Genomic DNA, 27,032 nt, shown 5'->3' with positions numbered 1-27,032 from the left:
ACAGCCATCTCCTACAGCTATGAATTTCTGCACATTTGCTTGGTGTTTCTTATCTGGACCTCTTTGGGTTTCTGTCATGCCCATTGCACTTGAGCCTCATTTACATTTTTATAAAAACTGCTTTTTTCAAGGAAATGGTGCATCTGTTGGAATATCTAAAAGTATGATGGTGCTCAATATAATCTCCCTTACAATGCAGTGGGATTGCTTTAATAAGGTTGGATAAAGACACAAGTCCGTCCAGTCCAACCTATAAGGTCCCCTTCACACGGAGTATATGCTGGCTGATTCGGAACATGTAAACGTTCCGAATCAGCGGCGTTTAAAACAGATCCCATTGCTTTCTATGGGAGCCAGCATACGTGCGCTCCCCATAGAAATGAATGAGCTGCTTTTTTCGAAAAGCAGCCCGTTCATTTCTATGGGGAGCGCACGTATGCTGGCTCCCATAGAAAGCAATGGCAGCCCATTCATTTCTATGGGGAGCACACGTATGCCGGCTCCCATACAAAGCAATGGGATCTGTTTTAAACGCCGCTGATTCGGAACGTTTACACGTTCAGAATCAGCCAGCGTATACTCTGTGTGAAGGGGCCCTAAATCTACTAACTTGAACATCAATTGCCCCATCAGAGAAAAAATCCTCCTGAGCCTTACTCCCCTTTGCTATCATTTACATAAGTTTGCTTAAAAGGGTTAAGATCCCCCCGTTTGTTACTCCCCTTTGCTATTATTTACATCAGATTGCTTAAAAGAGTTAAGGTCCTTTCAGCAAATAAATTGATACTGTAATTACTGTAAATAGTGCTATACTTTATGTAGCAAAGGTAACTTTAGAGACCCCTTAGGGTTTAGGACTTGGTAGCGACTGAGTTATCTTGACAAAAATACATTTTTGAAAGTAATCCTATCTGATGATCTTTTAAAAACACCAGCTCTTCCTGAGGATTGTGGTGCCTGAGCTAATTCTGAGCTTTTGCTGGAACTTGCTACTATACAGCCTTGGAAGTAGCCAGCACAGTGGGCCAGTGAATGCCATCTCTTCTCAACTTTAATACTAATGCCTCTACAGTAGATGTGGCTTTGCAAAACTACATCAGGTGACCTCCAAAAGGGCTCTAACGGCTATTACCATTTATAGGTGTGCACAGGGAGCGCCTGTTTCTCTTTTTTCTTCTTTTGCTAGATTACACTTCTGCTGTTCATGTTGTTGGACCTGCAGGTTTCCACTTCCCAATGTATAACCGGTTAGTTGCAGTTCCCCATAGTAATGACTTCATTATATTTTACAGCCTTATCTATTTGTCTTCTACTTATTACAACAAAGACTTATCAAAATTGTATTATTCTTTATCCCTCTACGTAGCTCCACCCATAGGGACCTGAGATATTGTTTTCCTCACATATTTGTTTGATATACAGATTTCTGGTGACAGACCCCTGAAAAGAAAAGTAGAAAATCTTAACTCTAATGGTATCAGTTCTTGTTTTGGGCAAAAAATAGAAGAATGAAATGCAAATGGAATACATATCCATCTGAATGTGTCTATAAATTTACCTTGCACTATGGTGCCAGGATACAAACAACGATATTGTTGACTCCAATAAGCTGCAATTCTTGTTCCTTCCAGTAAATAGCGGACAGATGGTGGTTTTACATCTATGATCTAGTAATAACAACAAAAATGTAACTTCCTCATGTGAGCAAATATCCACAAACAAATATTGCATTCAATAATGTTCTGTCTTTTCTAACCTTTATTACTTCTACTTTACCTAGCAATTGTAGGTTACCTAAAAATTGCTTTGTATTTGACATTTTCGTGTTTTAGAAGTAAATGCATTGTAAACTAGAGATCCAATCAGGGAACATGTTTATTTTATTTATTTTTTTACCCCTAAATTATAACCTTGCACTATGACCAAATTGCCCCCCTTATCAGCGGGTTTAACCCCAATATTATCATCATTCTCCAAATCCTTCAAAATTTCCCGTTCCCCTGCAGTTAAATTGATTCTAGTTCCCAACCTCCTCCTGTTGATGTTACATAGTTGGTCCGTTATAACCTTTAAAAACGTATCAATTGCTGAATCATTTGGCAATTTTACCTAAAAATTATAACCTTGCACTTGTAACCTGCTATTTTGCGGTCTATTTGGACTAGCATCATAGTAGATGTATAGGGAGGGAGAGGCTAAGGCCCCATGTAACGGGCCACAGCAAAAAAGCACTGTGGGAACAACCATGACAACAACGCATTGAATATTTTTCCCACAGCGCTTTTCATAGAAAGTTTTTCTGCTTCCTTTATACCTATAAGGAAAATGCTGGCGTTTCCATAGTTATAATTGACATGCTGCAATTTCCAAAACCACCGCAGTTTTGGAAATCGCAGCGTTTTCAGTGCACGCACTTGAAATGGTGCATTTTTGTTCAACAATTGGAAACTGCATAAATTTGTGCAGGTTTTAATATGCACTGTATCAATGTAGCCTTACCAGGAAGTGTTGTTTCATAACCAGATAGTGTTTGTGCTATCTCTATCTATCTATCTATCTATCTATCTATCTATCTATCTATCTATCTATCTATCTATCAATCAATATTCTTATATACACATACATTCACATATATAGATAAAAACGTATACAGGGATACAAATATGCATACAGTTAAGTCCAAAAATATTTGGACAGTGATGCAATCCCTATGATTTAGACTCTGCAGCCACAACATTGGATTTGAAATGAAACAACTGAGATGCAATTGAAGTCTATACTTTCAGGTTTAATACAAGGGGTTGAACAAAAATATGCTGTGAGACTTTTAGGAATTGCAACCATTTTTCTACAAAGCCTCCTCATTTCAGGAGTTCAAAAGTAATTAGTCAAATTAACATTACCATAATCCTTTGCAGGCAATGACTGTCTGAAGTCTGGGACCCATGAACAACACTAAACTTTTTTTTGCCTTTGTGATGCTTTGCCAGGCCTTTACTACAGCTGTCTTCAGGTATTGCTTGTTTGTCGATGTTTCTGACTTAAAGTTTTGTCTTAAGCAATTGAAAACCATGCTCGATTGCAATGGCCGAGTCCATCACCAGATCTCAGTCCAGAGTATTTCACTTCTTTGTCTTAAAAAGTCCTAGGTTGCTTTTGCAGTATGTTTTGGGTCATTGCTCATATGTACTGTGAAGCCTCATCCAATCAACCTTGCTGCATTTGGTTGAATCTGAGCAGAAAGTCTATCCCTGTAAAAGTCTAATCCAGCCTTTCCATTTTTGAGGCTGATTAATGGTTTGCATCTTGTGGTGAACCCTCTGTATTTGCTCTCATGAAGGCTTTGCTTTGTGGAACACTTAGATACTGATACACCTACTTCCTGGACAGTATTCTTTACTTGGGTGAATGTTGTGAAGGGGTTTTCTTCACCATAGAAAGGATTCTGCGATCATTCATCACAGTTGTCTTTCGTGGATGTCCAGGCCTTTTTTTAATTCCCAAGCTCACTGATCCCTCTCTATCTCTCTTGTACCCTTTTTAGAATGTGGAAACCGAAACTGAATCCCATAGTTGGAATGTGATTTTACAAGGGATTTATAGAGGGAAAACATTACTCTGGGGTTCTTGTTTTGTATATATCTATTGTTGCTTTTGCAGCTGCTGCTTAGCTTACTTGTAACCAGAATATCCAAGTCTTTCTTTTGTTCTGTTCCCCTCAGTCTTCAATTTCATTCACTTTAGCGTATATACAGTAATACTTTAAGTACCGCCTAGGTGCTATAATACACACTTAACATAAAATACATCAAATGTGTTCTTGCCCCCATTGCCATATTATCAAAGTCTTTCTGCAAAATTATACAATCTATCTCAGTTTAATGTATTAATGTCATTAATAAAGAGATTAAAGAGAATTGAGGCCATCATTGATCCTCAGGGTACTCTGCTGAATTTAACCCATTGTGAATACCATTTACAAAGACTCTATTTTCTGTCTCCTAACTTTTTACCCATGGACATACTTTTGTCTTCTAGTCCTTGCCTCTGTAGCAATTGCTGTTGCAAAGTCTTGATATATCACATTACCTACTTGATCAACATTCAGATTTCCACTTACCTCATCAGAGAAACCAAGCAAATCAGTTCAACACGATATGTTTTAGTGAATCCATACTCCACTGTAAAATGATTTGCCTCTGTACACTCATGTAGTTTACCTCTTAGAAAATACCTCAGATATTTTACATCCCATAGAATGGTACCAGAGTCACAATCAATTGACCAATTATTACACCACTTTCCAAGGTAAACTCACCGCCTCTTGTAAAAGCTGCTCCTGGCTGTAGATATGTGGACGATTTCCTCTCTCACCCTCAATAATCACACGATATCTTGAGAAAAGAAAAAGACAACAACTTAGAATTGCAAAATGGAAAGGTGACTTATAACTAGCATTACTAACCATGGGAATGGAGAGTAGCAGACCTGTCCTTTACACATTAAACAGTGGTCATAAATACCAAAAGGTATTATCATGTAAAATCAAATTAATCCATTCAATCTATTAGTTTATCCTGTGCAGAACAATATTTAAACAATCCTTTCTACTGCTGGTCTGTTTGGGCCATTCAGAGCTTATTCACCATGTGTGCATAACCACTGAAAGACTGCAGTATAATCTGTGCATGTATTGAGTGCTCCAGAACAACAGCTGCTCTTCAATTTGGCTTACCTTTGCGGGTAAGGGGGCATTCACACTACTGCTGCTGTCCACCCTGGGGTTTCCATCATAAACCCCAGGGAACGTCTTACCAGCTTTAAAACCCATTTATTTGAATGGGTTTTTAAAAGTAACCACTGCCGGTATCCAAATGCGGCCTCTCCGCCTGAAAACCATTTTTTTTTTTTTTTTGCACGGACACAAAGTCGTACATACAGGACTTTGTGTCCGTGTAAAAAAAAAACGGTTTCTGGCGGAGAGGCCGCATTTGGATACCAGCAGTTACTTTTAAAAACCCATTTAAATGAATGACCGTCCCCTGTCCAGTTTCCCCGGGGTTTAGGATGGAAACCCTGGGGATGGACAGCGGCAGTAGTGTGAACGTCCCCTAACAGAGGGGATTACATCTCCATTAAATCTAAGTAATCTTCCTAAGGTATTTGATAAAGTGTTTTCTAAATAAGACAAAAAAGTCATGTTATGCAAGATGAAAATTAGCAGAAACAAGGTCAGTAAAAAATGGCGACATTTGTCTCTTTAAAGGGATTCTACCACTAAAACACATTTTTTTCTAGTTAACACGTCGGAATAGCCTTTAAAAAGGCTATTCGTCTCCTACCTGTGGAAGTGCTCTCTGCCGCGCCGTTCGTTCAAAATACTGGTTTGTACCGGTATGCTAATGAGTTCTCTCGCAGCGATGGGGGCGTCCCCATTGCAGCTCGAAAACCGACCGCAGCGCCGCCTCTATGGTCTTCTGTATCCTCCCCTTGCTTCTTCAGCGTCTGTCGGACGCCTGCGCAGTACGCTCTGTTCGGCGAAGATTGCCGAACGTACTGCGCATGCGCGAAATTGCGGTGCCCGCACTATGGCTGGGACCGCAATTTCGCGCATGCGCAGTACGTTCGGCAATCTTCGCCGAACAGAGCGTACTGCGCAGGCGTCCGACAGGCGCTGATGAAGCAAGGGGAGGACACCGAAGACCAGAGAGGCGGCGCTGCGGTCGGTTTTCAAGCTGCAATGGAGACGCCCCCATCGCTGCTCCTGCGATGGGGACGCCCCCATCGCTGCGAGAGAACTAATTAGCATACCGGTAGAAACCAGTATTTTGAACGAACGGCGCGGCGGAGAGCACTTCCACAGTTAGGAGACGAATAGCCTTTTTAAAGGCTATTCCGACGTGTTAACTAGAAAAAAATGTGTTTTTAGTGGTAGAATCCCTTTAACATACTTCTATATTATAAGTATATTATATTATTTTTACAAGTAACTGCTAATTTTTCATTAAAAAATTGTAAAATAGCTAAATAGTAAAATATTGCTTGATAGACAGGAGCAATGACTCACATGTCTGGAGAGTGAACCGTCTGTACATGGCCGGCATACAGCAGTTTGTCATCCATTGGAATCAACACACGCAGGCCATCTTTTAATTCTTCTTTATCAATTATACAGGAACGAGGTGCTGAAAAATAGCTAAATAGTTATCATCAACCAATAACAGAATATAGCAATAATAAATGCATAAAAACATATAAAAGTATATAAAATGTCCAAATTGTGACATTCCAGAGATTCCATTCTAATGTACGTACGAGGTGTAACGGGTCTTTCTGGGTTCAAAGGAAGGGAAAAGTTCTCATCTTCAGAGAAACTGCTGTCCTGACTAGGTTCGAAGTCTTCTTCTGCAGCCATACTCTCCATCAGTTTGCTAACAGCTCCACATTTATTCTAATGATAAATTATGAAAAGTGATATTGAAGTAATCTTTTAATGTTAAAGTATTTATGGACTTCAAAAATTTGGATCAGCAGACATTATTATTACTTACCACTATACACCTTGAAACCGCACATTGCGAACACACAGCTTTTTTTTTGTTGCAGATTTTTTTTTACATTTTTTTTGAGCCAACACCAGGAGTGGATTGAGAAAAAGGTGAAAGTATAAGAACTTCCTATATATTTCTCATTCCTTTTGTAGCCACTCTTGGCTTTGGCTCAAAAAAAACAAAGCAAAATCTGGAACAAAAAAACTTTTCCTTCCTTCATATCTCCAGCGTTTCATATCGAATGGCGCTAAGCCCAGCCCCCTTCACGGGGCCACGCCCTCTCCGCTCTGCCCCCTCCTCCGGGGGGGGGGGGGGAGGCGGCTTTCTGTAGTTCGCCTCGGCTGGCGAAAAGGGTAGGTTCACGCCTGATATAACAGACAAGTCCATGACTGTATAAACCACATAGGTAAGAACTGTGAGGTTCCACTACAAGTCCATAATACACTATAGAAATCCCCTGGGGATAATTCTGAGTTAGAGACTCAATTTAGCCATACACATTACATCTGCTGCCATTTCTGTAATGTCTGCTTATTCCCATTGGATCATTACAATGTGGCAATTTATAGTATATAGAAAAACTACATGGATGGCAACGCATGCTCTAGATGTTCAGTTGAAATGCAAAAGCAAAGCTTTAAACACTCAGCAACACAAACAACTTGTTCAGCTTCTGTATTTCGTGATTTATTGATGCTATTGTCACATTTCATATATTGGATCATAATTTAAGTACATGAAAGAGGGCTTATACTGGCCCACAGATGGGCCTCTAGTTCATTCTGTCATGGCATAGTACAAATATTGTACTTCATACAGATACTCATACACATCTTAACTAGCTTAGGTGATGGTATAATATGAAGGGAATATTTTTTAATAGGCTATCCAGTTTATTTTTATGTACAGTAGACAGTGGAATAACTAGCAAAAACTGGGCCCCATAGCAAACTTTTAACTTAGCCCCTCCCCTCACGGCATAGGCACGGAAGAGTATTCTCCCAACATTGAGCAAACCCAGCTTTGGTTCCTTTCGCTCTGGTTCTCACAAAATTAGAAATGGTTTCATATGTATTGGTTGAATACAATACTAAACAAAGATAAGCCTACAAAGTGATGTTTCCAATCGTGGGATACATTTATAAGCCAGAGACCACTGCATATTAGACGATCATTATATGACTGCTTTAGATATACAATATGGTACTTGTTGGAGCTACTGCAGGGTTGAAAACTTATCTTGCTGGTGCTATTGACTAATTTGAAGTTTCCATTTTAATAGGTAGTACTAGTATCACAGAGGGTGGGTTACTTACATGAGCGTAAACTGCACTCGTTTCATTGTATATTATGTGTTTAAAAAAAAAAAACATAATTTTATTTGTATCCGTTAGGAGGTAGACAATTTTGATGGCCATTTATAATTTCCCAAAACTACCCTGCTATAATTGTTTTATATAAAACCAACTGAATTCATAAGTATCTAAAACAGTTTGACTTCTCCATAACTTTCATTTAGAAGTTTTGTATTCATAATGTATATTATCATCTTTCTTACCTCTTCTTTAAGACTTTTAGCCTTTAGCTTCAGTTTATTTTTTCGACTATAAGGTGTGGAATTGCTTCCGATGAGTTGACTCTGAGGCAAAGAACCACCCCCATCCGAGGAAGTCAGGCAGGAACCATCCTTCATCTTTTTCTTCTGATAAATAAAACGTAAAAAAAAAATTCTACATAAATTACTCATGCATTAAAGAAGAAGGAGAATAGGATATGAATGAGTAACCTTTATGGTATTATCTATGGACTTCTTGGAATAATATCAGTTAACTTTGCCATAACTATAACAATACATTACTAGTGTAAAAATAAATGTGTACTCATTCTCCTTATGATGAAAAAACTTTTCATTTATATCACAAATTAAAGTGATAATATATAATTAGCTTAGTTTCTAGTTGCAAGTATTGAGATTCTACTTTGTAAACCCTCCACCGGGCCATTAATAAAAATATTAATAAGAAGTTTACCCAATGTGTATACAGCAGGGCACCAAAACTTAAAAAAGATACAGTACATATCTGGCATTGCTGGAATTTTAATTGGTTCAGGTTTTCATGTCCACTAAGAAAATTAGCAAAAACAGTTATTTCTATACTACAGACAATTATTTCCAGACTTCCATTTTATGTGTTCAGGAAGTCTCTGAGCAACACAAAAAAAACAATTCTCAGAACGTGGTATATGCATCTGTGGTGTAGTGAAGGGACCCAAAATCAACAATGAAAAATTCACAGCACTCTGTAATAGGTAATATGAAAATTATGAAAGTTTATTGATCAAATCACATTAACAATTAAAGTGCGTATAAAGGGCAACAGTATTTGATGTAATGGGTGCCCATTATACTTTACCTTTGGCTACACATATGACTTTATTTAAAGACTATGTTCACCTTTTCAGCATTTTTTTTTTTTTTTTTTTTTACATTTGTATGTATTTTAGACTATAATTAAAAAAAAAAATTACTTTTGCTTCCTTTGACTTCTACAGTTAGCATGTATAAGCACTACAATACAAGCCAAACCCAGTACAAGCCAAACGTCTAATACATCTAAATGAAGTCTGTCAAAAGTACAAGCCAGCTTTATGCAAGTTAGGTTAGGCTAGGTTAGGTTCACACTAGAGTTCAGGTTATTGTTCTTCAGGTCCACTTGGGCCAAAAACCAGAAACCCTATCCTCTTAAGAAGCGATTACCTATAATGGCGTCCCCGGGTTTACACTCAGTTTCTGTTGATTTTATACTGAAATCAGCAGAGAGAAAAGTCCTTCTTGTAGAATGAGTCCACCGAACGCTAGTGTGAACCTAGCATAAAATGGTAAATGCCTTGCTCTCCCAATAGTGTATGCTATAAAGTAAATGCAGGATATCGACTTCCTTGAAAATTTCCCTGTTTGAAAACTCTCAGAATATTGAATAAAAGCACTCTTTCAGAATTGGTTGTAATTCTTACACAAAGCTGCAAAAATGCTTGCTTGCCCTAATAACCGTGATAACCATCTTACAAGGCTAGTTTATCATTTTTGCTTGTTATTGCTTTTTTTATATTCTCTTGCTTAGAGTTGAAATAAAGATTACCTTGAGCTAGATCTGGGCATAGACTACTTTTCAAATAGTCATGTTATATTTATTACTGTGGTTTATTTAGAAGGAGCAATAAGACAGGTAGTGTTGACAGATAGTCCTCAGTTACCATAGATATGTCATTATCTGTGGGATACACTCTCGAAAAAAAGATGGTATTATTATGGTATTGCTAATAAGCAAACATACCTTAGAGTTGTCTCTTTGTTCCTTTCCTTTCTTAGGGCTTGTCATCTTGCAGCAGCGAACCGGTTTAGACACAGGAGTTGTACTGGTGGTGACATCCGTCAAAACAGATGGAGAGCTGATTGCACCATGAAGAAAGATTCGTTCACTTCTGCGCCGACTCCAAAGATCATCATCACTTACTTCGACTTCAAATTCCTGGCTGTGATCTTTTGCTGACTTAGTTTTGGTATATTTCCGTGCTTTGTCTGCTAACTTTTCTTTCTCTGACTGATTATAAATGGTATCCACTTCCATTGTATCTACACCTATTCTAGAGTTCCCTACTTTTTTAGAGCTGGTAAACGTTAGGTGTAGTGAGGAAATTGTTTCACTTTTGTCTTCAGTTTCTGATTCTGTTTCTTCGGACTCTGTGACTGTACAACATAACATGTATAAAAAAACAAAACACACACAAAATATTTATGTGTGACTAGTTATGAGATTTCATACATTCAAATTACATTTCAAGTTAGAAGATCAATTAAAAAAAACAAAGGAATTATCCAGTTTCACACAAACATTGACAGACAAATTTTATTGTTTGTGTAATGAAAAGTTCTCTAATTTCCCAATATATTTCCTGAATGAATGTGAATCACATGACCATGGACTGTATATCACAAATAAAACTACTTAGAACACTGTCATATACCCTTTCTGGTCACTAATTTGCCAATTTACATCAGGAGATGGTTCTTAAAAATGGCACCCACATGTATAGTTATTTTATTATTACTGTTTAGTTAATTGCTCAGACGAGCAGGATTTTGTTTCTTATTGTTTTCCTGAAGTTAAGGCTGTATTTTATTTTACTCAATTTGTGCCTAAAGTCAAGGTTTTCATGTTTTGTTTTTTTTCTAAATAAAACTGTTCCCTGCATATTTTGTGTCCCTGTCTCTGGTTGGGTCTGCACCACTGCTTCTACCAAGCTACCTTTCTCACAGTATCTATATATATGTATGATCTAGGGAAAGAGGAGTGATTTAAAATTTTAACATAATATATGTATATAATATTTAGCTTTTTAGACCTTCGAGGGATCTTAAGTTTTTATGCCCGCAAATAGAATGCATTCTGATTGTGGGCATTAGTTTCGGGCCTCCGCGTATAGCGGAAACCCAGTTGCTATGGCGGCCACTCTGCAGTAGAGCGGCCGCCATTACAGACCCGGCGTCCACCGTTCTAGTGGATGCCAGGGAGGTTTTTAGACTCGGCACAGGTGCCGGGGCCGGCAGCATCACTACGCTCCTGCCCTACAGAAAGCCAGCAGTGGCAGGAGCGTGGCGATGCTGCAGTTCCACTCCTCTGCTCCCCCCTTTGTCCACATTTGGACTATAAGACGCAGCCTCATTTTCCCCCAAAATGAGGGGAGTCCGAAAAATACGGTATTTTCAACTTACTCATACCTAATACTGAATAATAACATGAACAAACAAAGAGCAACAACTCACCCATTGCGTTTTGTTTATCCTCCACAATTGTATGTTTTTCATCCGACTGAACCGTGGGTAAAGGTGGAGCTATGATAGGATTAGGTGTTTCACTGGCTGCAAAGCGTGCAAGAAGACCCAGACCACTATCCTCTACATGCGAATAAGGCAAATGATTTATATCATAACTGATATAATCTTCTTCCTCTTCAGAGCTAACATCTAAAAGTGTAAGTGAAGAAAGAGATGACATGGAAGATTACATTTTTTAAGTATTGCAATATAATGATTATAAAAAAAAATATATATATTATTACCACCTTTTCACTATAACAACTATTGATGGAAAAATGGAATGTTGTATACCTATAATGGTGGGCAGCAAAATACTCCAGAACACTGCACAAGGGCTTGCATTGAAGTATTGAGTCGTCTAATGGTTAGCATGAAATAGGCTTAAAGCACTGGATAATTATTAAAACATAATATGATCAAAGATAAACAAAGCTGAATGGGGCAGTTCTATTATTAAATTATTTAGAATTTAAACACTTAAAGCATATCCTCAGTTATAAATTACTTTGCATAAATTAATAGTACAGGTGAAAATAAGAAACTTTGTAATATATCTTATTAAGGACACCTGTTTCTTTCTCCACCTATTAGGGGGCATACACGGAGTAACGTGGCACTGATTCTGGCACGATAACTCGCGTAAGAATCAGTGCTGATAAAAAGACTCCCAATGACTTCAATGGGATAACTTTTCCGCGTGAAACACATTGAAATCAATGGGTTAAAAAGCTTCCCATTGATTTCAATGTGTTCCGCGCAGAAAACGAAACCCATTGAATGAAGTCAATGGCAGTCTTTTTTATCAATGCTGATTCTTACGCGAGTTATCGTACCAGAATCAGCGCTGCCTTACTCTGTGTGAAAGCCCCCCTTACGCTATTCTCCTACTCCTTATCTTCAATCTCACTGCTTGTTTACATTATAACCATCTCCATATTCGGCCTCACACATACAACTCTATGGAGAGGGAGGAGGAGTGGGATCCTTCTGCCAGCTGGTTAATTGATTGTTTACTGTCTCATTCTGTTCACTCATAGTGTCTTAGCTACAACATAACAGTATTAAAATAGACTGCAGAGTGCAAAAGCAATCGAGTGTTTTTTTTCGATCCCCCTCCCCTCTTTGTAACTGCTTGAAAAGGAAAAAAAGAAAACATTTTTTAATAAGATATATTACAAAATGTTCATATATGAACCTGCACTAATCATTATGAAAAGTTTTTGAGACCCGAGGAATGCATTAAAGGGTAGGTACACATTTGAATACATTTTTCTTTTATTCTTGAATTATATGTATTTTAGGTTAAATCATTTTCGTAATTGAGTTTAATTAGAATTTGTGCATTTTTGCTTGGTTTGGTTGTATATGTAAGCACTACAAGTTGTAAAATGTCATTTATTAGCTAATCCGTCAGATAGATTGTCTCACTGCTCATGGTGGCTGAAAGCTACAGCTTAAAAACTATCAAAATTGCATCAGATGGGTTTGCTGTGGGATGTGCACTGTGGCCATTTCACAGCAGACACAATCCATCTAGCCTTAGGCTCCGTTCTCATGGAGTAAAGCACTACTCATTTAGACACGTAAACACGTGTCAGAACGCGGCGCTTCAAAACAGATCCCATTGACTTCAATGGGTGCCGGCTTACGCACGCTACACATTGAAATAAATGGGTTACAAAGCCTCCCATTGATTTTAATGTGTAGCACGTGTAAGCCGGCACCCATTGAAGTCAAATGGATCTGTTTTGAAGCGCCGCGCTCTGACACATGTTTACGTGTCTAAATGAGCGACGCGTTACTCCGTGAGAACGGAGTATAAAAAAGAGAGCAGGGATGGAGAAGGAGCCCTTGGGCAGTCAGCCTGACAGATTAACTAATCGACGGCATTCTATAGCTTCATTGTAGTGTTTATACATACAGCTGCAAACAAATCAAACAAAGCTACATTTTTAATTACACCCAATTACATTTTTTTTTTTCTTTTGCCCCAAATATGTATAATTCAAGAATAAAAAAAAAAATGGTGCAATGGTTTACATAGCCTTTAAAGGGGCTGTCAGGCCAATTATATATAGGCAGAGAATGGCATAACCGAAAAAAAAACCCTGATATTCACAAATCCCCAATACTCCCGCTATGATACGTACAGAGTCTCTGCTTCCTGGTCTGTCAATACACAGGAAATGCCCTCAGCCAGTCATAGACTGAGACTTACAACCACCATGGCCAGTGATTGGTTGAGGGGGCATTTCCAATTTGTTGAAAGGGATCAGGATGCAGAGATGAGTCCTGGTAAGTGGCAGGGGATTTATAAGGTATTACTTTTGTTTATTTTGGAATGCCACTCAGTTGTTTTTGTGAACAAAAAATTTCAGCTGTACAATCTCTCCAAAGGCAAATGTACAATGTAAAAAACGTAGAGTTGTACATAAATAATATAGGGAAGTGTAGGCTTAGGATGCAGGTGGAAGTAAAAAGGAGTAACAAATATAAGTTATGATATACACACTATAGTAAAGTATCCTAGAAATACATGCCTAAAAATATGATTTCCATGGTGCTCCATTTATAAGTATCTTATGTAGGCTATGTTCTGTTATCAGTTTCAAGCTCTCTATGATAGTTTAGTAGAGTTTTTATAAGCTTTTGAGAAGTAAGGGGGTGTTCACACTACCGTTTGATGTCCGTAGTGATAGTGTCCGTTAAGAAGAAAAAAAACGGACGCCTATCATAACAGACATCAATGGACACTAACTGATGACGCCCATCTGTTACTATCCATAGCCATAGACATTAATGTTAAAAAAAATAACAGACACTTGTCATCCGTCAAATGTCCATTATTTTGAAAGGACACAAAAGTCCTGCACCCCAGGCTGTTATGTCCGAGAAAAAAAAACGGGCATGTGGCAGATTTGATGTAAACGGACACTAACGGTCAACAGATAAAATCCAATTGAAATCAAAGGGATTTTTAATAGATTTATGACAGTTCTGTTAGTCTCCTTTGTTAACATTTTATAACAGATGTTAGCATCAGACACTACTAACAGTAGTGTGAACGCCCCCTAAGAAACCAATAAATAGGTTACACTCTAATTATGTTATTTTTATATTGGTTACACTTCATACCTATGTGGAAAGTGGAACATATTATGGGGAAGATTTATCAAAACTGTCTTCAGCAAATAATCACAGAACAACATTCATTTTACCAGAGCAGCAAGAAATGAAAGCTAAACCTGGATTGGTGTCGAGGGCAGCAAGGTCACTTTTTCATTTGACAGTTTGATTAATGAGGCCCAGTGTTCCCTGCTTTAGCAAATATATAATGGGGCAGATATATGAAAAATGTCTACATTAAAAACTGTCATTGTTAATTATAGCAACCAATCAATACAGAGCTTTAAAGGGGTTATGTTGAGAATGAAGTACTTTATCAGAATATTTCCCGCACGAGATAAGCTTACTTATTAATATACATGCAGCTCCCCTGTTGCTCCCCTTCTTAGGTTTGAGTAGTGCAGTTGGGGGGCTGTAATTCTTATTCGTCTTCCTTCCCTGTTGACACTCTGACTATTGGTCATGTGACTAACACTGCACTACTCCTTGTACAAGCAGCAGGGGTACAGCGGAATCTGTGATATAAGAGAGAGCCCAAGTGCCGACAAAGGAGTCTGAGCACAGAGGCTTTCAGCACCCTGCTGCACTCGGCAAACTAAGGGAGGGTTCACACGGAGTAAAGTGGCGCGTGATGTGGCACGTCTACGCCGCGTGAGCTTTTGCGGGCCATATACAATCCATTGATTTCAATGGGAGCCGAGATCGTATACGCGGCACTATTTTCGGGCGTGATTTTGCGGCTGCAAAATAGCGCCGCATATACCATCCCGGCTCCCATTGAAATCAATAGGAGCGTATATGGCCCGCAAAAGCTCACGCGGCGTAGACGTGCCACTTTACTCCATGTGAACGCCCCCTAAGAATGGAGGAGACGAAGAACCTGTATATATGAGTCATTTAGCTTATCCAGATCAGGGAATGCATAACACCATTAATATTTCAAAGCTCTATGTGAATTGAAGGCGGTGAACTAATTGGTTGCTATGGGTGACAAAGACAGTTTTTCTTTGTTGTTGAGGCCCCATGTTGCGGAAACGCAGCTTTTTTTTGTTGGAGATTTTGTTGCAGTTTTTTGAGTCAAAGCCAAGAGTGGCTACAAAAGGAATGGGGAATATCTAGGAAATGCTTATGCTTTTACATTTTCCTCAATCTACTCCTGGCTTTGGCTCAAAAATATGCAATAAAATCTGCAACAAAAAACAAATAAACTGTCGTTCCGCAACATGGGGACATAGCCTAAATGTGTTATCCAAGATTAAAAAAACATGACTGCTTTCTTTCAGAAAGAGGTCCTCTTCTCATGCAGTGACATCACATCTGTTAACCATTTTACCAATGGATGTGATGTCACTGAATGAGTTGTGGAAGTAGAACTGTTTCAGCCATGTTTTAGGATAGCTTCATAATCCCCCTCCCATTGATAGCCTGTAATTTACCAGAATACATAAATGTACATGAATAAGGTGGTAAAAAGTTTATATGTAAAAGATTTTTCAGGCATAATAAAGGTATCCAAACAAATGGGAGCTTGCCAAGAAAAAAAATAGACAAAAAAGGTTAGCTCATGCTGTTTAGGAATTATAGCACAGTTAATCCATACAAGCAGTGAGAATGTTATATACTAGATAATGAAATTCTAATAATGTTATTAAGTTATTAAAGATTGACAAACAAGATGACTTTGAAGCATTCTAGCAAGGAAATAAAATTTATACAGACAATAAGCACAATACAGACCCATTAAAATTGTGGTACATATTCTATCACAATGTCAGGCAGAGCGTACAAAGGAGGCTAGACAAAGGCAGACCATAGACAGCTCAAGGGTCTTCTCTCACATGTATACCCTTCATAGGAAACATAATCTACGCAGAAGTACAAACCTATGAGGTGTGCGCTTACAGTACTAATACTAAGACAGAAAGGATGGACTAAAGAAAAATATATGATGTGCTTGCTACTTAACTTTTGTACAGTGTTAAGTATAGCTATGCGATTCCAATCCTTAATTAATATAATTGGTTGTAACAGAATATAATAGCATATCTCTCATTAAGAAGTTGTATGTAATGTAAAGGATACCATATACTAATGTATTTTAACCTGTAGAGTCAAATCCTATTGCCTTAAACATTAACCAAAAATTCTTGGAATATATTTTAGTGGTCATTAAATATATAGTGTATTTTTCTATGACATATTTAGTATTGACTGATGCCAATATATCTGTGAAAAAATATGTAATTACATTTTTTTTAAATTCCAAACTTTTTTTATTGTCTAGTGAGTTTTTGACTTACTGTAACAAGCAGCATGTCACTAAAAAATCATCTAAATCTAACACTTACAATGCAGATGCTGCTATTATTGTACAGCGCTTAAAACAAGATGAGAGTTTATATATCTGCAGACTAAAAATATGGGAACTAGTAAATCTTGTTAAAAACAATACTTTCCCATTGCCTTTATGATTTATAGCTGGCCATTTTGTTATCTACCTTGATACGATGTATGAAGTTTCTAAGCACATCAGAAGCTACGTTTTCCAGTAATATGCTATGGAAGAGAAGATTAAATGTCAGCCTGGAAGATTTACTAATAAAGAGGTTGATGTTTGGAAATTACCTACTTTACAGTGATCAAGGTTCTGCTGGCTTGGAATCTGACCCACGCTGTGCGTTGTCTGCCCTACTCCAGCCAATCACTTTGCTTCCTTAGAGCAGCATAAGAGCAAATGCAAGAAACCGATACAGACAATCAAAGCATCATGGGTAAGGGTCAGGGGTGAAGGAATGCTCAAGCAGCTGCAAGGAAAAAGCAAGCATTCTAGAAAAGTCTGGTTAATTTCTGCACATTTTTAGTATTACAGCAAGTCTTAGCAATATGCACTTCTCAAATATCCCCCCTTTCTGGTAATATGGAGATATTTTACAAAGAATTGAATAAAACAGGATGTATAAAGAATATTTAAAAGGTTAAATTTTTTCAAAGTACGTTAAAGCAAATGTTGAATTTTGCGCATTGTTTTTTGTCTGCAACTTTACCTTATTGTATTTTTGCCCCATGTTTTTGTTAAGGTACAGACGGCAGGAAAGGGGAACGGGAAGATGGACATGAGTAAAACATGACTGCATGATCGGATTACACAAGGCTTGTTTGTAATCTGTGACCATGAGACACATATGCCTGCATATAAACTGTAGACGCAAAATAGTAGTAATATTTAGTCTAAATGCATTAAAGTAACGAAATAAGTTTGTAATATTTTACATACCCATTAACCGTGAGCATTAGAAAAATTCAAAGTCATGTGGTAAGGAGGGATATTTGAAATATGAACACTGCAGGACCTTTTAAGCAACATGATAATCTTTGGAGTGATGCAGAGGGTAGGAAGAAACATAAAAGAAGCAGAACAAAGAAAAAAAGCCAAAACTATATTAACCATTTAGAATGCATCGCAAGAGACACGAAGTACACTGGCATTATTAAAAAAAATAAAATTGGTATGTTTAATAAAACTTTATAATACAAACAAATCACACACCCGCACTTTATCAAAATACAAAGACTGTTCTCACATGGAACCTTCATGCCAAGATTAACACAGGAAAAGGGCAGACTGATGAAGACTAAAACAGCTCACAAAACGAGCCAAAAAGAGTAACACTAGAAACTGCAAAGGCAAGTAGTTGAAACTGCAGAACAGACAGATAGCCAAACAGAGATCAACATTAAAAGCAGACATTCTCTGCCCGAGTCTGAACTTTTGCTTTGTAAAACTAGTAACCTTGGTCCAATGAGTCCTCCGTTGAATCACTGAAAGATGATTCAGCCTGTCGATCAGGGAGTAGTAAACAGAGATGTCTATTTCTGCTGTGTGTCTGCTTAGATTTGGAAGTCCTATAGAAAGGGGAGATGTTCTGTGGTGATGGGGATCGTCCAAGAGTCTTCATTTTTTGTGTCAGCAAATTACACATGCTATAATGCAATGATTTGGGCTGGGACAGCCACTCATTTCTTATTATGCTGTCATCATCTTCTGAGTCTGTATCTGTAATTAAAATGTTTTATTAAGAGTTAGAAAAAAAATAAAACGGATCAAATGTTTTACATGTTTGAGCTATATAGTCCATATTACTTATCTGTTATAAATACAGCTATTGTACTAAAACGTTCAGAAATACGGGAACATTTTGTTGTTTGGTTAAGTCCCTAATAATAAATACAGTGAACTCCTTAGTTGTGAGTTCCTTACATCTCAGAGGACAACAATTTTGTCCTCAATCTTTTTTTCTTTAACATTTGGTATAATAGATCAACAGCAGGGGTATCACTAACACAAAAGATCCTTAAAAAACCCAGATCTTTTGTTGAACTGAACGTCACCAACTCCAGAATGACCAGGATGGTCATAATATGTTGTTGAGGAGAGGTGGTGAAAGAAAGATCTGGAGAATAGACCAGACAGACAACTGGTCTGAAGGATTAGCTAGAACACGGCATTCTAAGTTGTATTTAAAAGCCAAACAAAGCAAACTTTTTTTTAATATCTATTTAAAAACGGTTATTTCTTTACTATAAAATACACACAGTTCGATCATTTAAAAATGATGCAAAGGTATAGACAGCCTTTACAAATATGACAATTATGCTTCAGTTAATGGGTATCATTGTACTACATTTTCATCTACCTTCTTTGGATACCATTCGGGAGAGCTGGACATTGTGCATCTGCCTGAATTCAAAATTTTTTCTTCTGCTTCTTCCATCTTTTCGCTTTTCTTGACAATGGTCTGTTAACTTAAAAACAATATTTATTTATTAGCTTTACTGAAATTACTAGGGATGTATCAAACCTGGTCAAACAGTTTTTAAAGCCATCTAAAATGAAAATTAAATAGGTTGGAAATCTGCGTTCCTGCCTTTCCTATTTGTATTCATTGTTCACTCCAGTACAGTGCAGCTCGCAGCCATCATTTTAAGGTTGCCATGCTCAACAGTCAAACTCTGGTTGGGCCTGTTTTGCTAGTCAGAGCTATGAGAACACAGAAGAAATCAGAGTGTTGTCTCATTGTCCAATCCTGAACTGAGGCAGGATAGTTACTCCTCAAGATACTTCTCAAAGCCTGTGATTGCTTTTGCATCTTGGCTCTGTGTTCTCAGAAATTATCCTATTTTGTGCTTAATCCTTGGTTACTGATTTTGGGTTTGTGAAGGAATTCTACTTAAACAAGAAACTAAGTTACAGAATAAATATTGTGATGTTTACATTTTTAAGTGCGCTGTAAGCAATCTGAAGATGGTGATTGAAGAAGAGCATGACTTTTCATAAACTACAATGATACAATATGATAAAAGACACTTGCCAATATGAAGTAAAAAGCCTTATGTAAGAGTAAGATAAGCTACTTTCATTAGTTCAATCGGCCATTATGAGTTATGTAAAATGTGATTTGAAACATTTATTATTTAATTATGGTATCTGCTTCCATTAGGTTCACACTAGCTTAGTCTCTCTGTTGTTCTGGTCCATAAAATAGCGGTAACACACAGAGTTCGACAGAACCCAACTGACTATCATGGGGTCCATCGGGTGTCCGTCATTTTAAAATTGACATCATGCAGGATTTTTTTCAGTTGGACATTGCAATGGAGTCTCCAAAAGAGACTCTTGTCACAGATGTGAACTTAACTTTAATTCTTCTATATTAAACCTTTCAGTAACAAACAAACCAAAATTTCCGATAGAAGAAGAAGAAGGAAGCAGCATTCACCAAATGTAAAAGCGCTTCTTTTTTCCAGGCAGATAAATACAAATGTGGCAGTGCGTGGCGTGTGGCTCTTTCATGTATTATGATGTTTGTAATTACCTTCCTGGATTAAAAGAAGCACTTTTACTCTTGGCGAGTGCTGCTACTTTCTTCCTCTCCTATTGGAAATTTCATACTGGAATGTTGGTTATTGCAGCCGAGCAACGCTGAAAAACTTCAAACGGATCTAAATGAATGCCTTAGTGTGATCTCTGTTTGAAGGACACCAAACCGTGAATAGTGCCAGTTTCCTTTATATGCAAGCTTATAAACAAAACAAAGTCAGATCCTGCAGTCATACACCCTTTCATCTGCCCCCTATTTCTTACTTACTTACCATATGTCAGTAGTGGACAGTTTTAGGGTGTATAACTGCAGGATTAGAGTACACAGAGGAAACAATTCAAATCATTATTATTATTATTATTATTATTAATTTTTTTTTATCACAATACATGTTAAGCTAATATACTGGACCACTATATAATTTATTTTATTTTTATTGCTTTGTAACAAAATTTAAAATTTTTGTGCCCAAAACCCAGAAATTTTTCATTTATTTTTTACGGGATGACATTCTATTTTTATGCTATGGATTCTTATGCATGCATCAATACCACATTTAGCCATTGTTTTTTATTATTTTATTTTTCTAAAAAAAAATGAAAAAATGGCTTTTACTTATTTTTTTAGTTTCACATTAGGCAGCTTTTTTTCTGTATTTGCAATTGGTCCCATACTGGGACTTGAACGATAGGTGGTGCTTGGCACTATTGCTACTATAAATTATGGCAATGAGGCATTGCCGATGGGTGCAGCAAACACAAAGAGAACACCGTTATTGGCATCTAAGAGTTTATACAGCCACAATGAAAATAAATGCATCTTATAATCTGAAAATATGGTAGTCAAAGGGTTAATATCAAGTCATTGTTACCGCTAACTGAACGCTGCAAAAAGAAAACCAAAAAACAAACAAACAATGGTGGAGTTCCATTTTCTTTAGTTTCTTAATACATTACCAGAATGTTAACAAATCTATCGACAAATAGATCTATGAAAAATTAAAAGTAAAACGGTTGTGGCTCTTGGAATGTGAAGATGAAAAGCGATATGCTAACCAGAGTGGAGCAGGCAAGGTGACATGACTCAGAGCTCCAATGAAAGGCAGAGAGTAGCAGAGCTCAGCATTGTGCCTCCTTGCCTATTATGTCTGACCAAACCCTTGACATTAGAGAGTCTAGTTAGCATATCAGGCACCAAAACTGCACTGATCTATATGGTGTATATATGTATGTATATATGTATATGTATATATATATATATATATATATATATATATATATATATATATATATATACACACACTTAGCAAATAAAACACTAATTTACCTCATAAAGGTAGCTTGATGTACTGCTGTGCTCCTCCCAATCATCTATTTCATGGTTTCTTTCATTTTCCAAGTCTTCAATGTTTAATAGACTTGTTTGTAGACAATCACCTGCCTTAGTCCTTTCGGACAGTAAAATACACTTGCTAAGCCTGCAAATAATCAGTAGATAAAACATGAAAATTTTTAGGCAAAAATATAAAAGGAACACTCAAATAACACATCCTAGATCTGAATGAATGAAATATTCTCATTGAATACTTTGTTCTGTACCAAGTCTTCATTCATCTTCCAAAAATAAACCTTTATGTAGCTGTCAACAATATAATTAAAAAAAGTTATGGCTTCCTAAATGGCGAGATGGAAAAACATAAAAAAAACCTTCCCGTATATATTTAAACAGAGACTACCACCACCAAAATTACTTCCAAACCCTTATGCTTATAAAAAATTTTTTGCCCAAGAATGAAGAAATGATACCATCCCTCACACAGCATTTAACCACCTGCACTTTCTTTATGCAGGGAGAGGGGCTACTAGCAGTATAGTTATCATGCTTCTAGCAGTCCCTGCCTCCCAGAAACATACAGTCCTGTTTGTGATGGAGTAGGTCAGAATAGGAGTCAAAATTAGTATGTATAAAAAGAGACGGATTAGAGTTGGTAGTATCAACTCCACAACCCTTTTTCCTGCACTTTCTGTATAAAGCAAGATTTTATGTGTTATTGTTGTTGCAATAAATGAAAGCCAAGTGAGTAGTCACCAGAAAGTGACTGAAATACCAGGGAGTAGCAGGATAGATACATAAACAGCCTTATTTCTGTGTATAGCATTACTACTCTGCCCTATCTAGGCCTCAAGCAGTCCAATAGAGCTGTCAAGTCTGCTGAACCTGTCCAGGTCTACACAGCAAAGCAGAGAAGTGAATTAGGAAATGTAAGTCTATTGTAATTGCTCTACTGGCCACAATTCATTTTTTTCAGAGGTCTCAGGTCAGCTTTGCCAGTGACTAATGCCAACAGAGTGGCCAGTTTTAGGTATACATTTATTTTTAGTTCTATCCAATACAAGTGGCTTCTGTATTTTAGTCTGCATCCTTACTTTCTGTTGTTCCTATTTTTCATCCTTTCTTGATTATGACATGTAGGAATTATTCCATGTTTCCTCTTCTTTGGCCTACCAGGGCCCCTTCTTGTTAAGGGCTTAATTTTCTCATCAGATTTTTCCCTACAAAGAATATAATGAAAATAACATAAAATGTGTTTGCAGATTACAAAAAAAAGTATAATTATTGTGTGCTATAGAAACAGAATGAAGGAAAAAAATGCTTAAAAAACCCCCCCAAAACATTTTATGCTCTATTCCCAGCATGGTGAACTACTCTGAACTGTTAACTGTGAGGGTATACTGTCAAAAAATAAACAGTGTAAACAGGGCCTAAGATATAGAGGAAAATCATAAACAAAAATGCCACCTGTAAACTTAAAGGGACACTCCAGGAATTTTTTTAGTTCTTATTTTGTGATACTCTTAGTGTCTTCTTATTTTTTTCACTTTCTTCAAAACGTCAAATGATAAAAGTGTGACCTTTTTTTCTAGCATGGTTTGCCTGCAGATATTATTGAGATTGTTCATAGTCTTGCCCCCTACATTCTTCTGCCCTACTTCTTGTATCAAAATACCTTCCCACACTGCTTTTGCCTCTTGCATTATCTGATGCCTATTGCTCTCCTTCCATGATCAATATTCTATACAATCCTCTACTCCCAGAAGGCATGACCTCCAGCATGGTCCGGGTGTGATCGAAGGCGGGTCTCTATCGTATTGCAGACATGGTTGACCCGTCTACTCTGGAGCTCAGGCCTTTCATTTTTCTCACTTCTACTCTTGGACTCCCATCCTCGAAGTGGCTACACTAACAACAGGTGGTTCACCTGGTTCGCATACTCCTTGGCTTGCTCACATTCTCCCGGCCCTCCCAGTTTTTTTTTTTATAACTGTAATTTTTACAGTTATACATGAATGGTAAAACAGCAATCAGGAAATAAATGAAAAAAAAAAAGGGAAAAACTGTCTGGTGTCTGTACTAGGGGTTCAATCGTCTACCTTTATCAACTTGCTCTTCTCCGGAAGATGGTGCACCCCCGGCCCATCAATACATGACCAAATGGAAGGAGGCCCTGGGCCGATTTATTACCATGGGTCAATGGCAGTTGGTCTGGTCCTGAGCGGCGAAGTCCTCTACATGCATAACCCATAGGGAGACCCAGTACAAGCTACTTGTGCACTGGTACCATACCCCTGCTCTCCTACACTCCCTTAATCCTGCTATACCACCGGTTTACTGGTGATGCCACTCGGGCCATGGTTCTCTGTATCATATATTTTGGGTTTCTGGAGGGAGGCCAAGGCAATGATAGACACCCTCTTTATTCAGAGGTTACCACTAGATCCGTTGATTTACCTACTTAGTTTTCCCCCCAAGACACCTTGGTAGGGCATCCTCCCGACTTTTCCTATACCTCTGCACAACTGAAAAGATCTTTATAGCATGCAACTGGAGGTCAATGTCTCTGCCGTCAGGGCCGGATTTTATTGTCAGAATGAAAGATATCTGCACCTTTGAATATTTAACAGAAAACCTCAACAACACTACGGATGTGTTCCAGGATATTTAATCACAATGGGATGCCTATTGTACTCTCCAAGGCCATTAGGTCAATGAAAGGTTGTTCCCTTCTGTTTTTTCCCCCCCTTTTCATTTTTTTTCCTCTTTCTTTCCTTCTCTTATATGTGCCCTTCCAGGGGTTTATCTTGTAATATTGCTGTTATACGTTTTTGGTACTGTTCCCTACCATCTGCTGAGATATTTATGACAGTTTTTCCCTTTATTTTCCGTTTATTTCCTGATTGCTGTTTTACCATTCACGTATAACTGTAAAAATTACAGTTATAAAAATAAATAAATGCTGGAGTGTCGTTTCAATGATATACCAAGGATTCTTATATAAGGCACACAATTGTGGTGAATATGTAGTTCAAAATAAAAGAGTGTTTTAATACATTTTAGATTAAAGAAATCTTCACATATCAAATCTCAATATTAATGTTATTAATAACTAGCTGGTACCCGCGACTTCGTCTGCGGTGATTGTAGAAGTGGGTATATACAGGCGCGGGTAAGGTTTTCGTACTGTGTATAAGGTATGGGATATGAAATGTAAGTTTGTATCTTGTTGTTGCTGTAATTCAGAGAATACGTGAGACTTTTGTGTTGAAGTTTCTTTGTATTTGAGCTGCTATATATACGGTGTTGTGAGAAACTTTACATAGTGACTTTGGGACAGAAGTACTTGAAGTTAACCGTTTCCTGCCGATGGCATTTTTTGATTTTCGTTTTTGACTCCCCTCCTTCTAAACCCCATAACTTTTTTATTTCTCCACTCCCAGAGTCAAATGAGGTCTTAATTTTTGCGGGACAAATTTTTCTTCATGATGCCGCCATTATTTATTGTATATAATGTACTGGGAAGCAGGGAAAACATTCAGAATGGGGTGGATTTGAAGAAAAAAATGCATTTCTGCGACTTTCTTACGGGCTTTGGTTTGACGGCGTTCACTGTGCAACCAAAATGACATGTCCCCTGTATTCTGTGTTTCGTTACGATTCCGGGGATACCAAATTTATATGGTTTTATTTACATTTCGACCCCTTAAAAAAAATCCAAAACTGTTTAAAAAAATTATTTTTTGAAAAGTCGCCATATTCCGACAGCCGTAACTTTTTTATACTTCCGTGTACGGGGATGTATAGGGCGTCTTTTTTTGCGGAACCGGGTGTACTTTTTAGTTCTGCCATTTTCGGGAAATGTTATTGCTTTGATCACTTTTTATTCAAATTTTTATCAGAATCAAAACAGTGAAAAAATGGCGGTTTGGCACTTTTGACCATTTTTTCCGGTACGGCATTTACCAAACAGGAAAAATATTTGTATAGCTTTGTAGAGCGGGCAATTTCAGACGCGGGGATACCTAACATGTATGTGTTTCACAGTTTTCAACTACTTTTATATGTGTTCTAGGGAAAGGGGGGTGATTAGAATTTTTAATCCTTTTTTTTTTTTTTTGTTTTAAATATTTTTTTGACTTTTTTTTAAACTTTTTTTTTTGCATTTATTAGACCGCCTAGGGGTATTGACATGGGTGGGCGGTGTCACGGATTGTCAGAGCGGTGGGGGTCGGCAAACATGGCTGCTCCGGAGCGTTAAAGAGAGCCTCCTGGAGTAGCGTTAAGGTGAGGGGCAAAGTGGTAAAGTATATGTATATGTGATTGTGTGGGGTTAGGGGCGAGGCTGTAGAGGGCAATATGAATTTTGTGGCTTGCTGTGGTCCAAAGTGTGTGAGATTGCAGAGATGGTGGTGTGAGTTTGGGTTTTGTGGGGGTCCTGGGAAAAACGTATGTGCGCTGTTGTGACGAAAAGTAGCCTATTGCGCAATCGGGTGTATTAACTATGTTTGTGGAAAATTTCAGCCAAATCGGTGGAGCCGTTTTTCCGTGATTGAGGAACAAACATCCGAACATCCAAACTCACAAACCCACAAACTTTCACATTTATAATATTAATAGGATAATTTCTGAAAAATGTAGAATGATCAGATTGGGGACTACACAATTAGTTTAGCTAGAAACTGGGTGGCATAAAGCCCATTCCTGATATATCACTTTGTCTAGACAAAATTATTCATCTTCTAGGTACAACTTGGAAGATGTGGATGAACTTCACACTTGGTTTGTGTTAACCAATCACCATTTTATTTAGTAAAGCACGAGTGAACGTTTTCGGTCCGATGGACCTTCGTCAGACTCTGTTCAATGACAACAGGAAATCATCCCTTGCGTGGCTATGCTGCAAGTCCAAGTTCAAACTGTCCAATAATTAACGTTATTTACCCTGGTAGATGAAAGCCATTAAATAAAAAAGTAAAATGTTGTGATCATCAGAATATTATGCTCCCAGACAAATAATAACACACTGGAAAAGCTACGTTTTCAAAAACGCAGCATGTCAATTTTATCTGCGGAAACACTTGTGTTTGCCCTATAGGTTTAGTGAGAGAAAAAAAAAACGTGATACGTTTCCAGTGCTTTTTTTCCAGAGCATTCTTCAGCTGTATTCTGCAATATGGGGCCTTAACCTTATTCAGTAAAATTATACTTAGGGCTGCAGAGTTGTTAGGTCAACCACCAACTCAGACTCCTCTATTCTTCCAC

The 27,032-nt window shown here is 37.7% G+C and overlaps 1 protein-coding gene across 4 annotated transcripts in view; it reads right to left on the bottom strand.

Annotated features, from left to right (window-relative positions):
- Positions 1-27,032, bottom strand: part of TNRC18 (trinucleotide repeat containing 18) — a 91,737-nt gene that overhangs the window by 10,958 nt on the left and 53,747 nt on the right. For 3 of the 4 annotated variants that reach the window (XM_075285113.1, XM_075285115.1, XM_075285114.1), the window contains exons 13-23: positions 22,862-22,987; positions 21,762-21,912; positions 19,251-19,359; positions 18,347-18,610; positions 11,377-11,577; positions 9,887-10,299; positions 8,110-8,253; positions 6,316-6,451; positions 6,068-6,185; positions 4,319-4,394; positions 1,559-1,667 (exon numbers count right to left, since the gene is read on the bottom strand). In XM_075285113.1, coding sequence (XP_075141214.1) covers positions 1,559-1,667; positions 4,319-4,394; positions 6,068-6,185; positions 6,316-6,451; positions 8,110-8,253; positions 9,887-10,299; positions 11,377-11,577; positions 18,347-18,610; positions 19,251-19,359; positions 21,762-21,912; positions 22,862-22,987 — 1,847 coding nt within the window. The remainder of the gene's footprint in view (positions 1-1,558; positions 1,668-4,318; positions 4,395-6,067; positions 6,186-6,315; positions 6,452-8,109; positions 8,254-9,886; positions 10,300-11,376; positions 11,578-18,346; positions 18,611-19,250; positions 19,360-21,761; positions 21,913-22,861; positions 22,988-27,032) is intronic. The other variant, XM_075285116.1, reaches the window with a different exon arrangement.

This window comes from Leptodactylus fuscus, chromosome 8 (assembly GCF_031893055.1).
Source record: "Leptodactylus fuscus isolate aLepFus1 chromosome 8, aLepFus1.hap2, whole genome shotgun sequence".
Lineage (NCBI taxonomy): Eukaryota > Metazoa > Chordata > Amphibia > Anura > Leptodactylidae > Leptodactylus > Leptodactylus fuscus.
The sequence above is the reverse complement of the archived record's forward strand: the minus strand, read 5'-3'. Positions and strand labels throughout refer to the sequence as shown.